At 45.6% G+C, this 15776-nt stretch overlaps 4 protein-coding genes across 6 annotated transcripts; 2 read left to right on the top strand and 2 right to left on the bottom strand.

Moving 5' to 3' along the window:
- The first annotated feature begins 203 nt into the window (after nucleotides 1-203).
- Nucleotides 204-4110, top strand: atp6v1e1b (ATPase H+ transporting V1 subunit E1b). The gene is made up of 10 exons (XM_003972781.3): nucleotides 204-330; nucleotides 445-496; nucleotides 1221-1286; nucleotides 1758-1867; nucleotides 2070-2136; nucleotides 2243-2332; nucleotides 2472-2540; nucleotides 2614-2708; nucleotides 2788-2875; nucleotides 3359-4110. The coding sequence occupies exons 2-10, from the start codon at nucleotides 464-466 to the stop codon at nucleotides 3419-3421; spliced, it is 681 nt and encodes a 226-aa protein (XP_003972830.1). The 5' UTR covers nucleotides 204-330; nucleotides 445-463; the 3' UTR covers nucleotides 3422-4110.
- Nucleotides 4111-4348: 238 nt separating this feature from the next.
- Nucleotides 4349-7804, top strand: ada2b (adenosine deaminase 2b). The gene is made up of 9 exons (XM_003972831.3): nucleotides 4349-4909; nucleotides 5150-5369; nucleotides 5453-5663; nucleotides 5736-5863; nucleotides 6401-6491; nucleotides 6579-6687; nucleotides 6770-6927; nucleotides 7339-7541; nucleotides 7620-7804. Exons 1-9 carry the CDS (start codon nucleotides 4618-4620, stop codon nucleotides 7705-7707), a joined length of 1500 nt encoding a protein of 499 aa, XP_003972880.1. The 5' UTR covers nucleotides 4349-4617; the 3' UTR covers nucleotides 7708-7804.
- A 72-nt stretch (nucleotides 7805-7876) lies between these two features.
- Nucleotides 7877-10845, bottom strand: LOC101072353 (probable polypeptide N-acetylgalactosaminyltransferase 8). Its single transcript, XM_011613306.2, has 11 exons — nucleotides 10493-10845; nucleotides 10183-10414; nucleotides 9884-10050; nucleotides 9629-9812; nucleotides 9360-9557; nucleotides 9177-9291; nucleotides 8912-9097; nucleotides 8695-8832; nucleotides 8514-8609; nucleotides 8271-8441; nucleotides 7877-8186 (listed from the first exon to the last, which is right to left on the bottom strand). Exons 1-11 carry the CDS (start codon nucleotides 10683-10685, stop codon nucleotides 8001-8003), a joined length of 1866 nt encoding a protein of 621 aa, XP_011611608.2. The 5' UTR covers nucleotides 10686-10845; the 3' UTR covers nucleotides 7877-8000.
- Nucleotides 10846-11100: 255 nt separating this feature from the next.
- Nucleotides 11101-13863, bottom strand: rad51ap1 (RAD51 associated protein 1). Of its 3 annotated transcripts, none has more exons than XM_011613304.2 (10): nucleotides 13706-13863; nucleotides 13564-13630; nucleotides 13431-13477; nucleotides 13133-13250; nucleotides 12573-12670; nucleotides 12353-12442; nucleotides 12122-12250; nucleotides 11869-12045; nucleotides 11656-11793; nucleotides 11101-11573 (listed from the first exon to the last, which is right to left on the bottom strand). In XM_011613304.2, the coding sequence occupies exons 2-10, from the start codon at nucleotides 13578-13580 to the stop codon at nucleotides 11446-11448; spliced, it is 942 nt and encodes a 313-aa protein (XP_011611606.2). In that variant the 5' UTR covers nucleotides 13581-13630; nucleotides 13706-13863; the 3' UTR covers nucleotides 11101-11445. The 3 variants fall into 3 exon arrangements, with proteins under 3 accessions (XP_011611606.2, XP_011611605.2, XP_029681424.1); XM_011613303.2 differs by having other exon boundaries at nucleotides 11102-11573; nucleotides 11656-11796; XM_029825564.1 differs by having other exon boundaries at nucleotides 11102-11573; nucleotides 11656-11796; nucleotides 13751-13860.
- Nucleotides 13864-15776: the final 1913 nt, after the last annotated feature.

Genomic DNA, 15776 nt, shown 5'->3' with positions numbered 1-15776 from the left:
ATTTATTTAAAAAAATAAATAAAATCTTTTTGGACGTTTTTTTTTACAACATGCATAAAAATAGATTCTACTTAAAATAATGCAGGACATAAAACAAGTATTCTTTCGAGATATTAATGTTAATATTTATGCTATTTGTTAAACTAGAATGGAATATTTTGTCACTTCCTTAGTTTCCGGTTTGGGCTTCCGCCTTTGGCTCTTTTTCACACTTGATTGGCTAAACCAACGGAAGTAAATATCACGTGTCTTCTCATCAGCTGATCCGCAGTAGACATCTTTACGTATCACGACTACTCCGATTCATACCTTGTCTTCCGTGGCGTTCTGGTAAATTAAATTAGACTATATTACATTACCTGACTATGTGGTAACGCTCAATCAATAGCGGGCTCCTTTGTTTCAGGCATTTAAATGTCTGTGTTTTTGTCGTTTATCTGGCAGATCTTTGACATATTGAACCATGGCGCTCAGCGATGCCGACGTACAGAAGCAGGTAAATGGAGTGTTCTAACCTTCAAAAACGACCATGAGTCTCCTCTGAGACAATTGGAGCTCTATAACGGTTTTAATTTTCCCTTTTATATAAATAAAATGCTCCTAATCGCTCGAATGTAAGTCGAAAATGCGCGTGTCCAGGATGATGACATTGAGATTGCCTCAGCAGGTTAGCATAGATTTAAAAAAAAAAAATACTGACGTATGTAGGATATTTATGGCTGTACATTTTAATGCATTCTTATTAAAATATGACGAGCCGCTGTGGGTCCAGTGTCCTGTGGAATTTAACCATCAGACATGATATGGTTTTTTTAAGGTGATCACATGACAAACACGTGATAACGAGGAAGTTTGAGTGAATGAGCCATCGTATGGACACAACAGCTTAACTAAACTTTCCAGAGAATGAAGCACAAACAAGTAGAATTCAGCTGTGCGTGTATATTTAGGCCTGATGTTTTAAAGTAAAATTGGTGAGAATGTTCTTGACTGTGTGTGTGTGTGTGTGTGTGTGTGTGTGTGTGTGTGTGTGTGTGTGTGTGTGTGTGTGTGTGTGTGTGTGTTTACAGCTGGGTTTGAAATCTTGTGAGAAGGGGTGAAGAATGGCTTTCAGTTCACACTCTTTTCATGATGAAGTTGTGTAGAGTTTAAAGCCTGAAAGTCTTCACGCATCCCCAAACCTCTCCATGACATGGATGTGTCTTTCTTGCTGTCTGCAGATCAAGCACATGATGGCCTTCATTGAACAGGAGGCCAATGAGAAGGCAGAAGAAATAGATGCAAAGGTATAACCGGTGTTAACAACTGGCTCTCTTCCTGTTGAAACTGTTAGTAAGAACAAAAGAGAAATAGACAGATGAATGGGGGTAATATGGTGTTTTTATTGAATATTAATCAATTGTTTATATTTTTATTAAACACTAGCAATAATGTTTTATTGATTCCACTTAAGATATCTAAGAGTAATTCAAAATGTATGTGTAATTTTACACTCTATACTATTTGGGCGTTCATTCTTAAGAATAACCACAAGGGGGAGCTAGAATTACGCTTTCCTCTATTTAAAACAACCAACACGATGACTGACTATTCTAAGGTATAATAAATGAAAATAAATCCCTTCTATACCCACTATGCTGCATCTAAGTCATTGCTGTTGTGTCTTTGGCATCTTTGTTGAACGTTTAAGGTTTAAAGTGGCCGATGACACTGTGGTGGAGGGTTTCTTTCTTATTGGTCTTTGTCTCCCCCTGCAGGCAGAAGAGGAGTTCAACATCGAGAAGGGCCGCCTGGTGCAGACTCAGAGGCTGAAGATTATGGAGTACTACGAGAAGAAGGAGAAGCAGATCGAGCAACAAAAGAAAATGTGAGCCACGGAAAGAAGTCACATGCCTCTAACGCATCCTGATTTACCTCCGTCAGCCAGTTTTAACACCAAGTGTTTGACACCGAGGTTCCTGTAATTTTATTTGGCAGCTTGCTTCCACAATGACTCCACTGTGAGCGGCTGGCACGTCAATGTGCAAAGTCCCATTTGGAATCCTAATTTGCCCAAATGTGTTTTACAGTCAAATGTCAAACCTGATGAACCAGGCTCGGCTGAAGGTGCTGAAGGCACGCGACGATATGATCTCGGTGAGAAGCCGAACGTTCATCGGCACGTTAGACGGACATCTCTTTTTTTTTAATGTTTTTTTTAAAAAATTATTATTATTTTTAAAACATACATTTGTGTGTACAGGAACTGTTGAATGAGGCCCGCCAGCGACTGGTTAGTGTTGTGAAAGACCCAGCCAGGTATTCAGCCCTGATGGAAGGATTACTCCTACAGGTCCGTGTAAACACCGCAGTATACTGTTCTTATAGTCATGTTAATGACTGCACTGATATTTGAATGTTTCCAGTAGAAATATGAAAACACTTCTGAAGGGGGTTAGAGTTAAAATGTTTTGAATTATGTTTCCCTTCAGGGATTCTATCAGCTTCTGGAGCCCAAAGTGACGGTTCGCTGCCGTAAACAGGATGTGCAGCTGGTGCAGGTGAGTGTGGCAGAGTTTAGGAATTATGATTTTTCTTTCTTTTTGTTTATAAAAATATATATGTCCCTCTCAGGCTTCCATCCAGAGGAACATTCCCATATACAAAGCCGCCGTGAAGAACAACCTGGAGGTCCGCATCGACCAGAACAATTTCCTCTCCCCTGACATGTAAGCAGCTTCTTAGTGGAGCCAAGATTCCAACGGTGCCTGGTTCAGGTCCTAATTTGTGTTTGTGTCGTCCTGTCAGCTCTGGAGGTGTGGAGATGTACAACAGCGATGGCAAGATCAAAGTGTCCAACACCCTGGAGAGCAGGTTGGAGCTAATGGCTCAGCAGGTAGGATCAAGTTACGTTCTCTCTTACTAGAGTTTGCGTTGCTTAACCTGTTTTTCAGGTGCAAATTCTTATTGTTAATGTCAAATATTTGTTTGCCACACTTTTAAAAATATATCAGAATAGCACAAGTACACAACACAACCTTAAGCTATGGAATGATCTATTTAGATCACCTATGTTCCAAACACTGCATTGTTAGTAACCAACAATAGCAAATCGCATTAGCGCAGAACTCACGGCAGCGAAAATTCCCAAACTTTCTTTGTCACAAGATGGAGCGAGACGCTCGACGGCTCCTTAAAGCTCGGCTTTGTCCGTTTACTGCTGAGTTGACGTTTTACGCAACAAGTCCTTGAATTGTTTGGAAGGCAGGAAGCGGGCCGGTCCCGTACGAGAACAGATTTACATCTTATTTAATCAAATTCAAGCCCGAGGGGTTTATCAGAAAATCAAGAAATTGTGTGTGTGTGTGCGTGTTTGCAGATGATGCCCGAAATCCGAGTGGCACTCTTCGGCGCCAACCCGAACCGCAAATTTATGGACTGAGCGGCTCCGGCCAGTGAGAGAAGAACCCTCCTTTTTTTTTTTTTTTTTTTTTTTTTATTTTTTATTTTCAAACGTGGTCATTCCTCCGCCTGACAAGAGATGATTTGTTGTTGTTGTGACGTATAATCTGTATTTTTTGGTGCATTGGAGGACGTGATAGAAGCTGCGGCTCAACATTACACCAACAGCTGGAACCTCTGGTTTACATTAGTTTCCTTTTTTATTGAATATATATATATAAATATATATATATATATATATATATATATATGGACGGTCTCAGTTTATGCCGGCCAGCCAGACTCGGCTTGACGTCTGGTCCTCTAATGGGGTCAGACTTTGCGACGGTCACATCATCCGGCTGCGGTTTGGCCAGCCTCCACGTCACGTTATAAGATGCATGAGGCATTGTGTTGCTAATGGGTGTCTGCACCAACCAATCAGAGGAATTAAACAAAAACATCCTGGAAACTGCACATGACCTTATCGATGTTACGCCCAGTGTGTCGTTCTGTCCCCGCCGCAGGGTGCACTTGTCTGTATATGAGGATCCTAGATTAAATTATACGCGTGTATGTGGTGTTTTCTTCTTTTCTTTTTCTTTTTTTGTTGATTTCGTCTTTGTGGATCGTGTCTCTGGAAATGGAATATTGTGGAAACGTAAAGCTGAAATAAATGGTTCATCTGCGGTACGGCTCCTGCCTCTCGTTCTTCCTCGGCTGTTCACGCTCGCTTCATTAGTTTATCACATGGTATGAGTCAGACAAAAATGTCCCAATTATCCTGCAGCTGCCAGTATTCTGCGGACAGGCCGGACAGATGTGGCAACACAGGCAAAAACAACAGCACTAACTAGATCGCCCCCCCCAATCGTAGTACCAGGGTAAAGAATGAAGAAGAAGGGAGTGGGTGGAGCCAACAGTCTTCTATATAGGGCCAGCCTGCATGGGACAGACAGACACCCCCCCCACAACACCCACCAGCGGAGCATAGGTGGAGTCTGGAGGGACGGGACTGGGAGCTCGTCCTCAGGGAGTTCACTGAGGGAGAGCTACTGAGGAGGCTCTGTCTGTGAGTCGCATGCTCTTTAAGTGGTTAATCAACCCAGTGAAACCACAGCCCTTCTGGTTTTAGTCGTATTCCAGCCGCAGGAATCTGGATTCTTACGGAGGGCAACCATGATCTAGCCGCCGGACATGGTGATCCGGCTCTACCGGGTTGTGGTGCCCCTCCTGTGGCTGGCGGGAGTAGCGGAGGGGATGCCTGACCCGTCCCAGAGGGACCTGCTGATGCGAGAGGAGGCGCTCCGGCAGACGGGAGGCAGGGTGGTGCTGACGGCGACCGAGCTGAAGCTGGACGCCCGCCTTCACCGCCTGAAGGAGAAGGAGCTGTCCGCCGCCCAGTTCCCCCCCGCCGTGCACTTCTTCCGAGCCAAGCCCCTCATCCAGGAGAGCCCCATCTTCAAAATGCTGCAGAGGATGCCCAAAGGTAACGGAGGCAGGAAATGGAGGATAATATTTGACACTCACTTTTTGAATCAGTTTGTTTGTTTGTTTGTTGGCATCTACTCATGTGCTTAAAGCCGCTTTATTTTCATGACAAACTGAAGCAGGCAGTATCGGCTGCCTGGACGCACCTTTGATTGTGATTAGACGACCAGGATTTGCATTCATTCAGTGTAATGTGATGACCTTTTTTTTTTTTTTTGTCCTGTTGCCGTGGTGACAGGCGGTGCCCTCCACATACACAGCTCGGCTCTCGTCAGCGTGGAGTGGCTGGTGAAAAACGTCACCTACAGGCCGCACTGCTACATCTGCTTCACGTGGGACAATTCCATCCGCTTCCTGTTCTCTGCACGCCAGCCCGCCCCCAGGTGGGACTGTTTCTACTGGCAACTCCTGGAGACCCTGAGAGCCAAAGTCGGGGACCCTACGGGCTTTGACAACAGGTTGAGGAGGACACCACGCTCCCCGGAACAAGCTGGCTCCAAATATTGGCAGGGGGGAAATTAAAATTGGCGGTCTTTTTCAGTTTGATGCAGCATCTGACGCTGTTCACCGAGGATCCGGAGGGCGAGTACACCAGCCAGGAAGTGGTGTGGCAGAAGTTTGAGAAGGCCTTCCTCGCAGCAGCAGGGCTGATCACCCACGCCCCCGTGCTGAGGGACTACATCTACAGGGGCCTGACCGAGCTCCAGCTGGACAACATCATGTACCTGGAACTTCGGAGCGGCCTCTCCAAGGTTCCTCTCAGATCCCACGTTGCTGCTCCCGCGCCCTGAGCCGCGGGTTCAAGTCCTTCTGGTTTGTTTCAGACATATGAACTCGATGGAACCGTTCACGAAAAGGTCTGGTCCCTCAAAACCTTCCGGGAGGTTACCAAGCAGTTTATGGCGGACCATCCAGACTTCCTCGGGGCTCGTATCATCATCTCTGTGCACAGGTATGTCGTTTACCTATTCAGGTGGATCTGAGGGTCAGTCCTCGGCCTTGAGAAACAGGCTAGCTAACGGTTAGCGACATGACAAACAATAGCATATTTTGACAGTTGTATTGAGGTCTATTGTGACATGCTCTTTTATCGTAGCCTGTCCTCAAGTACGACCTAAGAAGGATTTAGCCTTAAAAGTCAAAAGTACTTCCTGTGAAATTTAGACTAGAGCATCAGAATGTGTGTTCAGAGCTGGAGAGAGGGGGAAAATCAAAGCTGTTTTTGTTTAATCTTTTTTCTTATTACTTAAAACAAATATGAAAGAAAATGAATCAAATTACTCTTGCGCTGGTCCAAGTTGAGAAAAAGTTTATTCCTTAATTCCTGTATTTAATTTGAATTTAATTTTTTTTACGGTTCACAGGAATGGAAATGATTTAATCTAATCAACAGGAGGTCAGAATTACGGAGAATGGGATTACGTTTGTGGGTTTGTGATGCATCGCTCAATTTGGTGGTTTATGACGTCTCTGGCTGCTTTCACCTCAGAGCCATGAGTCTATCCAAGGTTAAAGAAGCTGTAGAAGAAGCTATTCAGCTGCAGAAGGACTTCCCGGATGTTGTCGCAGGCTTTGACCTGGTTAAGAAGCCTTTTATTCTAATCTAAAACTCTTGACAAACACAAGCGCGGCCCCTGATTTTAATAACTTGTGCTTATCTTTCGTAGGTCGGCAGGGAGGACAGCGGCAGGACACTCTGGTACTTCAGGGAGGCCCTTTCTATCCCGGCGGCCACAGGCGCTGCGTTACCGTACTTCTTTCACGCTGGGGAGACAGGTGACTACATCAAAGTGTTTGTAAATTATTCGTTTGTTCAACGAAGAAAAATGACAGATCAAAGCATCTTTCTGTATGACAGATGACGAAGGCACTGACGTGGACCAAAACATTCTGGACGCCCTCCTGTTCAACACGACGCGCATCGGCCACGGCTACGCTCTGGCACACCATCCGCTAGCAAGGGAGATCTCTCGGAAAAGGAATGTGGCTGTGGAGTTGTGCCCCATCTCAAACCAGGTCTATAAATATTGATCTAGCTAACTCAGAGATGGGGGTCAAGTTGTCGCCCCCCCTGGCATCCTGGCTCCCCAGCTCCCTCTGCTGTAGCACATTGAGTCATTAGTAGTCACCCACCCACATTACCAGGTGGCCTTAAGGGTCTTGCCCAAGGACCCAGGCTGGATGTACCAGGATTTGAACCCTGATCTCTCAGACCGACGTCAGCAGTGCTCTATCCAGCAGCCAGCGTACATGTAATGAGCAGATAATTAGGAATTATGTCGCCGCTAGAGGTCGCCACAGCTCCCACATATTGCACTAAACTAGATGGAGACAGGAAACATTTTCTGTCCATTCTCCAAATTACTGATCTGGATCTTGTTTTATGGGGCTCAAGTGTATATTTACTGTGTATTCTCTTGAGCACAGGTTCTGAAGCTGGTATCGGACCTTCGGAACCACCCTGCAGTCACCCTGATTTCTGAGGGCCACCCGATGGTGATCAGCTCTGATGACCCGTCTCTGTTCGGCACCACGGGCCTCTCCTATGACTTCTATGAAGCCTTTGTCGGCATCGGGGGCTTAAAGGCCAACCTGGGAACTCTAAAAGAGCTGGCACTTAACTCCATCAAGTGAGAATCAACCAGTTTTTCCATTTCCTGGGCTTTTTTTTGTACTTGATCTAAAATGCCTCCCTCCCTCCCTCCCAGGTACAGCTCCCTGCCGACTCATCTGAAGGAGACAGGTTACGCAATGTGGCAGAAAAAATGGGAAGCTTTTATCTCAGAATATTTATGACAGCTAATCAACTCTGGATGCTCAACAGAAATGTTAGCCTGCTACAGCACTGCACCCTTTCTTTTAAGCATTGTAATAAAATGTCTCCAGAATCTTGGAGTGGGAGTAATGTGTTGAATTTTGTGGCTTTTCCTGCAGAAAAAGAACAATAAGACTCAAACCAGAGCGCTGCATTAGTAAAGGAATGAATTTACAGTTGCAAATGTTCCAAACTAAAGCAATTCAACTCAAACAGGAGTTACAAAAAAGTCCAGCAGTTCAAAGTGTCCATGGGTTGGTCCAAAACTTTGAGGTCAGACGCCATTTCTCCTCAGATGAGGCGCCCCCCCTTTTTCCACGTGTCCGTGGGTAGCATTAATGAGATACTGCATCTTCCAGGTCTGATCGCTGCACTGCCCGACAACAAGGTGGTAATAGCCGTCGCTCTCCTGCGCTATCTCCAGGCACCGCTTTGTCTCGCGGTTCTGGATCGGCCCGTTCTGGGAATAAATGCAATAACCATCAAAGCCCCGCCCCTGCCTTGGATTCACTCACTGCTGCTTTGATCTGAGTGAAGTGCTCACCTGCTGAAAGTCCCACAGCATGTGGGAGTGCTTCTGCTTGGCTACTTTACACTCGTACAGTTGCGGGCTCCTGCCGCCGCCGCCCGGGTCCACCAGGCAGCGGTTGCTGTTGTACTTGTGCGACTTGATTCCTCCGACGTAGATCTCACCAGTGGTGCGATAATAACAGCGCTGCACCAAAGAGGAACCGTCAGGTGATGGAGATCGCGAAAGCCTGCGTGGAAGAGCTGAATCTGTACATACTTGAGGGGAATAGTGGTGGCAGGAGTACATGATGGGTGTGTTGCCAGGCACCGGGCCCTGATCCACACAGATGTCTGGTTTTAGATCGTTAATCAGCTGTGATGACAGGAAAAAGATGGAGCAACTCCTGAAGCAGAGCCAGAAAAATCACTTCTAAACCCCAAGATGGTCTCTAACCCACCACTCCATATCCCACGAGGTTGTCCAGAGGGTCCAGTTGAGGGTAAATATTTTCCAAGTACCAACTAAAGGGTTTGCAGTTCAGCCTCTTCCTCAGCTTTTTCCTCTCCGACACGTCCCCGATATCTATCCCGTGATTCTACGGAGAACAAACAAAGTTATCTACATTAAAGAACCGCCCGGAAGTGTGCACTCAACCACATTTTCGAGGCACTCGCCACAAGTGGAAGGTTCCAGGCGACGTTGACGTTGCTTTTATATTCATCCATCCACACTTCCGCCACCCTCAGGGCGTTCCTCTTCATCGTTACGCTCAAGTCGGGAAGATAAGGCTTCATGGCTCGTTCGATGTGGGCGATTTTGGAACAGGGTATGACTTCGATGCTGCCGCCGCAGGACCAGGCCTGTAATAAAAAAACAAAACGAGACATCACAACTACAAATCGCGATATAATCCAATTGTTCAAATGAATCACTTCTTACCCGGATCCCGAGCTCCACGTTTTCTCCACCATAGATTTTCATTCCACCATCAAGACTTCCGATTTCTCCGAAGAACTTGCGCTCAGCGACAACGATCCCCATGATGGAGGGGCTCCTGAGGGAAGATCTCACCTGTCCGAACTCATCGTTAGGATGAATTTGTGGGTTTAAGGTCAGACTTACTTGCCGGGTAGCGAGTCGTCCTTCAGGTCATACCACTCAGGCCTGAAACTCTCGTACATGCACCACAGCGCCCAGTCAAAGGCGTCCGCTGCCGGCTGGTAATGAAGCACCGTTAAATCGTCGTACTTGACGTTGTCAAACACGGGCGTCAGGATGACCGTTCGATCCTCCTTTATCCGAGCCAGCAGTGGTTCTGCCCTGGACACGACACAGCTTCACAACCGGAGCCGGAGTTGAAAAGAAAAGCTGATCACTGCACTTGAACCCACCACTGCACGTGGACTTCTATGTGGGCGTCCAAAATGGCCACCACGTCCCCAACCGCGGCCTTCCACCCAGACAGCCTGGCCTGGGTGAGGCCCAGCTGCTCTGCATGCCGGACTTTCCTCACCAGACCCGGACGCTCCTCGTGGATGGAGCCGATGTACTCGTCCAGCTTTTTGCCCAAATCCTCTGCGCAAAAAACGGTGTCAAGCTACCGATAGGGACATATGAAATAGTCAAGGGAGCCGTTTGTGACCCACCGTTGCTGCTGTGGTCGTCCACCAGTATGATCTCCGTCAGCAGCCGGGCTGGCGTCTTGTCGATGAGGCTGCGAATGGCCCTTTTGATGACCGACAGAGCTTCATCCAGGTAGATCAAGACGACGCTGATGTTGGGCAGTTCTTCTGGGTACTTTTTCTCTGCGCACCTCCAACAGAGCAGTAATTATCTCGATTACTTGTTTCTAAGGAGGATGCTAAAGGCTCATTTGAGCAAGAAAAGTTGCAGAAATAAGTCGGAATGTGCTTGAGGATCAAAAGCACAGGGCAAGAAGGTTCACCTCGTGGGTCTGGTGTCGGGGATTTCCCTGTTGAGCGGCAACCGGTCACTGAGGAAGGCGTTGTAGCCGTACTGCTGGAACAGCCTCTCCGCCTCCTTCTGCTCCTCCTCCGACAGCTCGCCGCCCCACTTCCGAAACAAAGCCGAGTTGGGGTACAACCTCTTCACTACCAGGTTCTTTTTGGTGGCTTCCACCGGATCCTTCTCCTCCTCCCGTCTGTTCAACACACCCACTGCAGGGGAACAGAAGACCTGGTGATACGCCGATGGCCCATCAATCATTGCGAAAAGCCTGTTTCTGAAAAACTTACACAGCTTGTTGATATCAGCTTCCATCCTGGACATTTTCTGAAGCATTCTCTGGCTCCTGATGGAGTCGTTACGGTGGGCTCCATGGAGTCTCTCCGAGTGCTCGTGGACCGTGCTCTTGATGGAGCCCAGGTAGAGCAGAGTGGCAGTCATGGTAAAGACCATGAGGGATTCTCTAATCCAGCCAGATCTCATTCTGGACTTCCAGGGTATCACATGTCTATTGAAAGCCGAACAAGGGGACGGTTCTCTTCCACTTTTGATGTCATGTGCTGTTGGTGGTTCCTGTCTCAACACCCTCTCAGCTCAGGTGTGCACACAGATCATGCATGAGTGTTGCACCTGTGCCCCAAGGTGCAAGTGATTAGCTGTAGTGACCCAGCAGGAGAAACAGTTCCAGGAACCAGACTTTATTATTATTTATTAATTATTTAAATTAAATTAGATAAGTACTGAATGATATGTTTAGGTGAAGTAGGAAAGTAATGAAAAAGCTGAAAATACCATTTGGGATTTTAAAAGTTCCAAATATAAGATTTGTCGACATCTAGTGGTAAAGATATAGACAGCAGGAGCCAGGATCGTTTTTTATTCAGGATTCATGTGACCCCAGAAAGTCAGTGTTGCACTTGAGTAATATTCTGGAAACGTATTTATTTTTTGTTATATGTACATAATATACAGTCTTTGTACACAATAGAAAGAAGAAAAACTGTTTTCTAAAGATAATACATCTTTTTCAAATAAATCTAAACCAAAGACACAGATAAAAGCAATCAAAGGTAAGTTTAGATACCTCTGAACCAAAAACCAGCTCAAGATTTGGTCTTTTGGGCGAAGCGTAATGTCAAAAAAAGTCCCACTGATGAGTTTTTGACACAGAAATGAGGCCGCTAAGTCTTCTGGCTAAAGAAGATGCACGGAGGGGGTCCATCACAGGGTCTTTACCATTCCATCAGTGACTTGCAACACTGGGGTGAAGAGGTTTCACTCGAACCAGGCGGGACAGTCCCAGCCGCAGCCCCTGACCTGGTGACCTCACATCTGTGGACTGGGATGAAGACGGACTCCTGCCAACTTGAGCTGAAGACAAGAGAATTAAATTAGCATTCGCTTCACTCTCTGTGTTGGTCAGACCTGTAGCTGCTAGTCATCTGTGCAGCACCTGGTGGGTTCCACTTGGGAACTCTGCCCCCTGCTGGGATGGGAGAGAGCGCAGGTCTTGATGCAGGCACAGCGGAGGATGACGCCGGTCTTTTGTGAGCGACTTTTGCAACTGGGGGACTTCTCACTGGTGTTGCTGCTGCTGCGGTGAGACAGTTTTCATCTTAAAGAAGATAATTTATCAAGCCAAAACTGCTCGAGGAGAAGTAGGTACCTCCACCAGGTGATTTAACTTTGGCTGGTTGAGGAGCCGGCTTTGCCTTTTTGGAAGCAGGAGCTGCTTTGACCTGCCTGCTTTTCTCTTTTACCCTCTTCTTTGTCTTGCTGACGTTCTTCACGGTGAATTCTTCATCTTCGCTCTCCGCTGGTTCACTGAAATCGCTGTCTGATTCTGGAAAAGGAACCAGTTGCCATTTTACCAACACCAGAGGGAAACAGAAGATAAACAGTCAGGGCGAGAAGACAACCTGGGGACGCTTTAGGTTCATAGTCTTCATCTTCATCCTTAAGGGTTTTCCTCGACTCTGCAGCAGCTTTAGCTGCAGCTTTTCTCTGTTTTACAAGACTCTCCTTTTCTGCTGAGATCTCATCCAGACCTTCAACACAAAACAACAAATCAAGCAGCGTTTCCTGTAGGAATATCAACAACCGCTCTGTGTAAACTGTAAAAAACAAGAAAAAACAAAAACAGAACTAACCCAAAACTGTACTGTCCACGCTGCAGTTGGAGAGGTACAAAGACGTTGGGTCTGTGTTTTCATCTGCCACAACTTGAACTTTGGCAACCCCTGAAAGTTAAAAAAAATAAAATAAAAAATAATATATATATATATATATATACAGTATATATATATATATATATATAAAATCGTAAGATTCAACACCAGACAACGGTATTTTTTAAAGACAAACCATCACCTTTAGCCTGGTCCTCTCTCTCATTTGAGCTATTGAGCAAGGAGAGGGTGAGAGCCGCTTCTAGATCTCTCTCATGCAGCCTCTCATCCAACGGTTTTCTGTTGGAAACCAAATTCCTGTTTAGATGATTTCAGCCACATCGTATGTGTGATGTAAAACCCTCCAACACAGCAGAGAAACTCTGAATTAGTGTGCGGTGCAGGATACAAGGTATCAGATATTTGCTCTACCCATACATCCCCTCATACCAGCCAGTCATCTTGTCTCCAGCATGTGAATAAATACTCTGCTGGTGTGTGTTGCATGTGTGAAATCACTCCTGATCTCAGTGTATGTATGAAAAGGGGCCAAAAAGTTCTTAAAATTCATCCGATAGCTCTCGTTTATCTACCACGGAGGCCAGAGAGCTGCAGCTCATGCACAGACCAAACTGATAAGAAGATACATTGTTTACATCCAGTATCATGTCAGCTACATTACCAGTTAGCATGTTTTCATGTATAACCAAAGTGGCTATTGTTTTAACTATGCAGGTTTTGTATATTAATGATATTCCAAACCTGTTCTGCTGGCTGGCTGTGGACTGGGAGTCTTGACTGGAGGATTTCTTGGCCTCCTGTTTTCCACTCTCCCTGGCCTTTTTGCTTGGTGGAGCTTTCGCAAAGGCAAAATCCTCTTCTGTCAACACACATACAGACCACTGACGTGCACGAAACTTTCGAGCTAAAGTCTTCTAAAAATGAGTCGCAGCAACAATATTGTGAAATACTGTACAGTAAGAGTCATTAATTAAACCAATAGAGCATTAAGTCCGATAAAAGGCTTCAAACTGATTTAAAATGTACTACGGTGTCTCACCATCGTCGTTGTCCCTGCTTTCACAGTAATTCACAGCCTTTGCTTTCCTGTCAATGGTAGCCAAGTATTAGCGTACAGTAATGTACATAACACATACATAACAAGGATAAAAATTAAACAAGTTATTACTAACCTTGATGGTCGGTCCATTGTACGATTAAGAGGTAAAACAGTTGAGTGACTGACGCTAAGTTAGCTAGCTTAAAAGTTAACAAACATCAAGTTAATGTTTGAATGTTCAGGCTAACCAATCTTCAAACGTTAGCTCTACTTACCAATTTACCAACGAAAACGGTGTCTATAATACCAAATTAACGTACCTTTAATTTTTTATTTAATTACACAACAGCTGACAAACTAGCGACGTTCAACTATCCCGCCTTCAGCGGGCGGAAGTGACGTTGGGCGTCCAGGCTGACGGAGACCGGATGACGGCCGGACCGGAAACGTCATATACAACGTACATATTTTATTTTATTTTTTGGTCTTAAAAATATTGTGTGACTGTATTTAAAAATAAAGGGTATGTGCTTTTCGTGGCTATAAATAGAATGGCGAATCTACGTCTATCAAACAAATGCCTTCTTTCTGGTGCCTTTCAATCACTTTAAACCTTAGGATTTTACACTGTAAGGGATTACATGTTATGGTCCTGTAAAATTACACAGAATTTTTGCACGCGTTTTGTTTCACATTTGTGGTCCTTTAACATACTACAAAAAAATAACACCTCTATTTGCAGAACTACTATTCATAGATCTCTAATATTTATTCTAATAAATAATGGATGGCCTGCCATGTGGTGTACCTGCATTTCCTTTTCTTTTAATAAACATTTCCTGTGACGTTTTGAGGCCGTGCATACCAAAAAGGACCCAAAGTAGCTCATCATCCTACACATTCTGTCAAACCTAAATTAGCAGCACGTAAACGTGTAGGAGTATGAGGATGAAAAAGTAAACACCATCCCAAAAAAAAAAGGAAATAATAAGGCGAAATAAATAAGCCTCATTTTATTTCTGACGCCTGTTCAGACCGTCGAGGAGGGAATCCAGCAGATGGCAGCAGCAGTCTGACGCTGTGTTTCCCCATGTGACAGAGGTTCAGGTCTTGATCTAATCATTGACATGAACATGACAGGCTCTCCGCCCGCCTGTCGCCCACTCCCAGGGCGGGGGACAATCACTGTACCATCTGAAGTCGAGTAAAAGAAGAAATGCTCCACTTTTCCTGGACGTCTGAGAGGACAGTCGTCTCAAGGGTTGTCATTTTCTCCTCTGTGTGGGTGGTTGTCGGCTGCGGTTTTTGTCACACAGCGGACCTGCAGTAAAAGTTAAGCGGCGTGATGGTCCATGTCTTTGGACCCAGACAAGAGAGGAAGACGTGCAGCTGTGGGGGCCAAAGGGCCCTGTGGTCACACATTCCCAGCCTCCACCAGAACTGCCTACAGCCATGACCAAAATACCAGATCCAGTCATGCAAACACTGTGGTCACACTTCTTAACATGTATAGATGTTTTTTTTCCCCTCCATCAGCCCAGATATGATTACAACATCTGCAGCAATGCAGGTGGAAGTTCACCATGAGCGAAACACATTTCATTGTAATCGTGAACTATCTTAATTATTTGACACAGAGGAGAATTAAATGTAGCGTGCCTGTATGTTTTACCAGAAATATAATTAGAAACAACTCTCTATGCTCTCCTAACTCTGGCAAACGTTCATTTGCGGAGCTGAATCCCAAAACTGTTGAATCAAGTTAAGTCTGAGTTTTTACTTGACTTTTGATCTGTATTTACTAATTTTAGTTGTTTAATTTACTGCTAAACGCAGGCAATTTGCATTATAAGATAAAAAATGCTTTTCCAGCATGACTGGTCTGTTTTGGGACTGGACGTCCAGTTGGATTTGTTGGCCCAGTTGGCCGTCCGGAGCTCATTAGTGGTCTGAGCTTGTTAGTTGGAAGTGGTCAAGAGGCAGTTTTCCCCCATCGACCACTGATGTGAATGCCATCATTATGTCCTCTCCAACGTCTCAAACTGGTAGTTTGCGTGGGGCTCTCTCCGTCCAGACCCGGCGTCCATGTATGGCTGTTCCGTAGGCGGAGCCTGAGCTGCTGTCATTTACATTCCGAGGCCGAAAAGAAGCGTTTTCAAACCAGTGAGATATTTCAAGTCAGCTGCAGGTTGTTGTGTCAAATGCTTATCTATAGGGTGCGCCCGCCTCCAGCTAAATATGTCCAAGTGTTTCGGATATCCGGCGCTCCAGTGTCGGTGTGGTGTTATTGTACCCCTGCGTCACAGGATCTTGAAGCGTGGACCGGCGGCACCCACAGTGAGGCCA

Source organism: Takifugu rubripes, chromosome 18, assembly GCF_901000725.2.
Source record: "Takifugu rubripes chromosome 18, fTakRub1.2, whole genome shotgun sequence".
Taxonomy (NCBI): Eukaryota; Metazoa; Chordata; class Actinopteri; order Tetraodontiformes; family Tetraodontidae; genus Takifugu; species Takifugu rubripes.
This window is presented reverse-complemented; position numbering and strand designations above follow the sequence as displayed.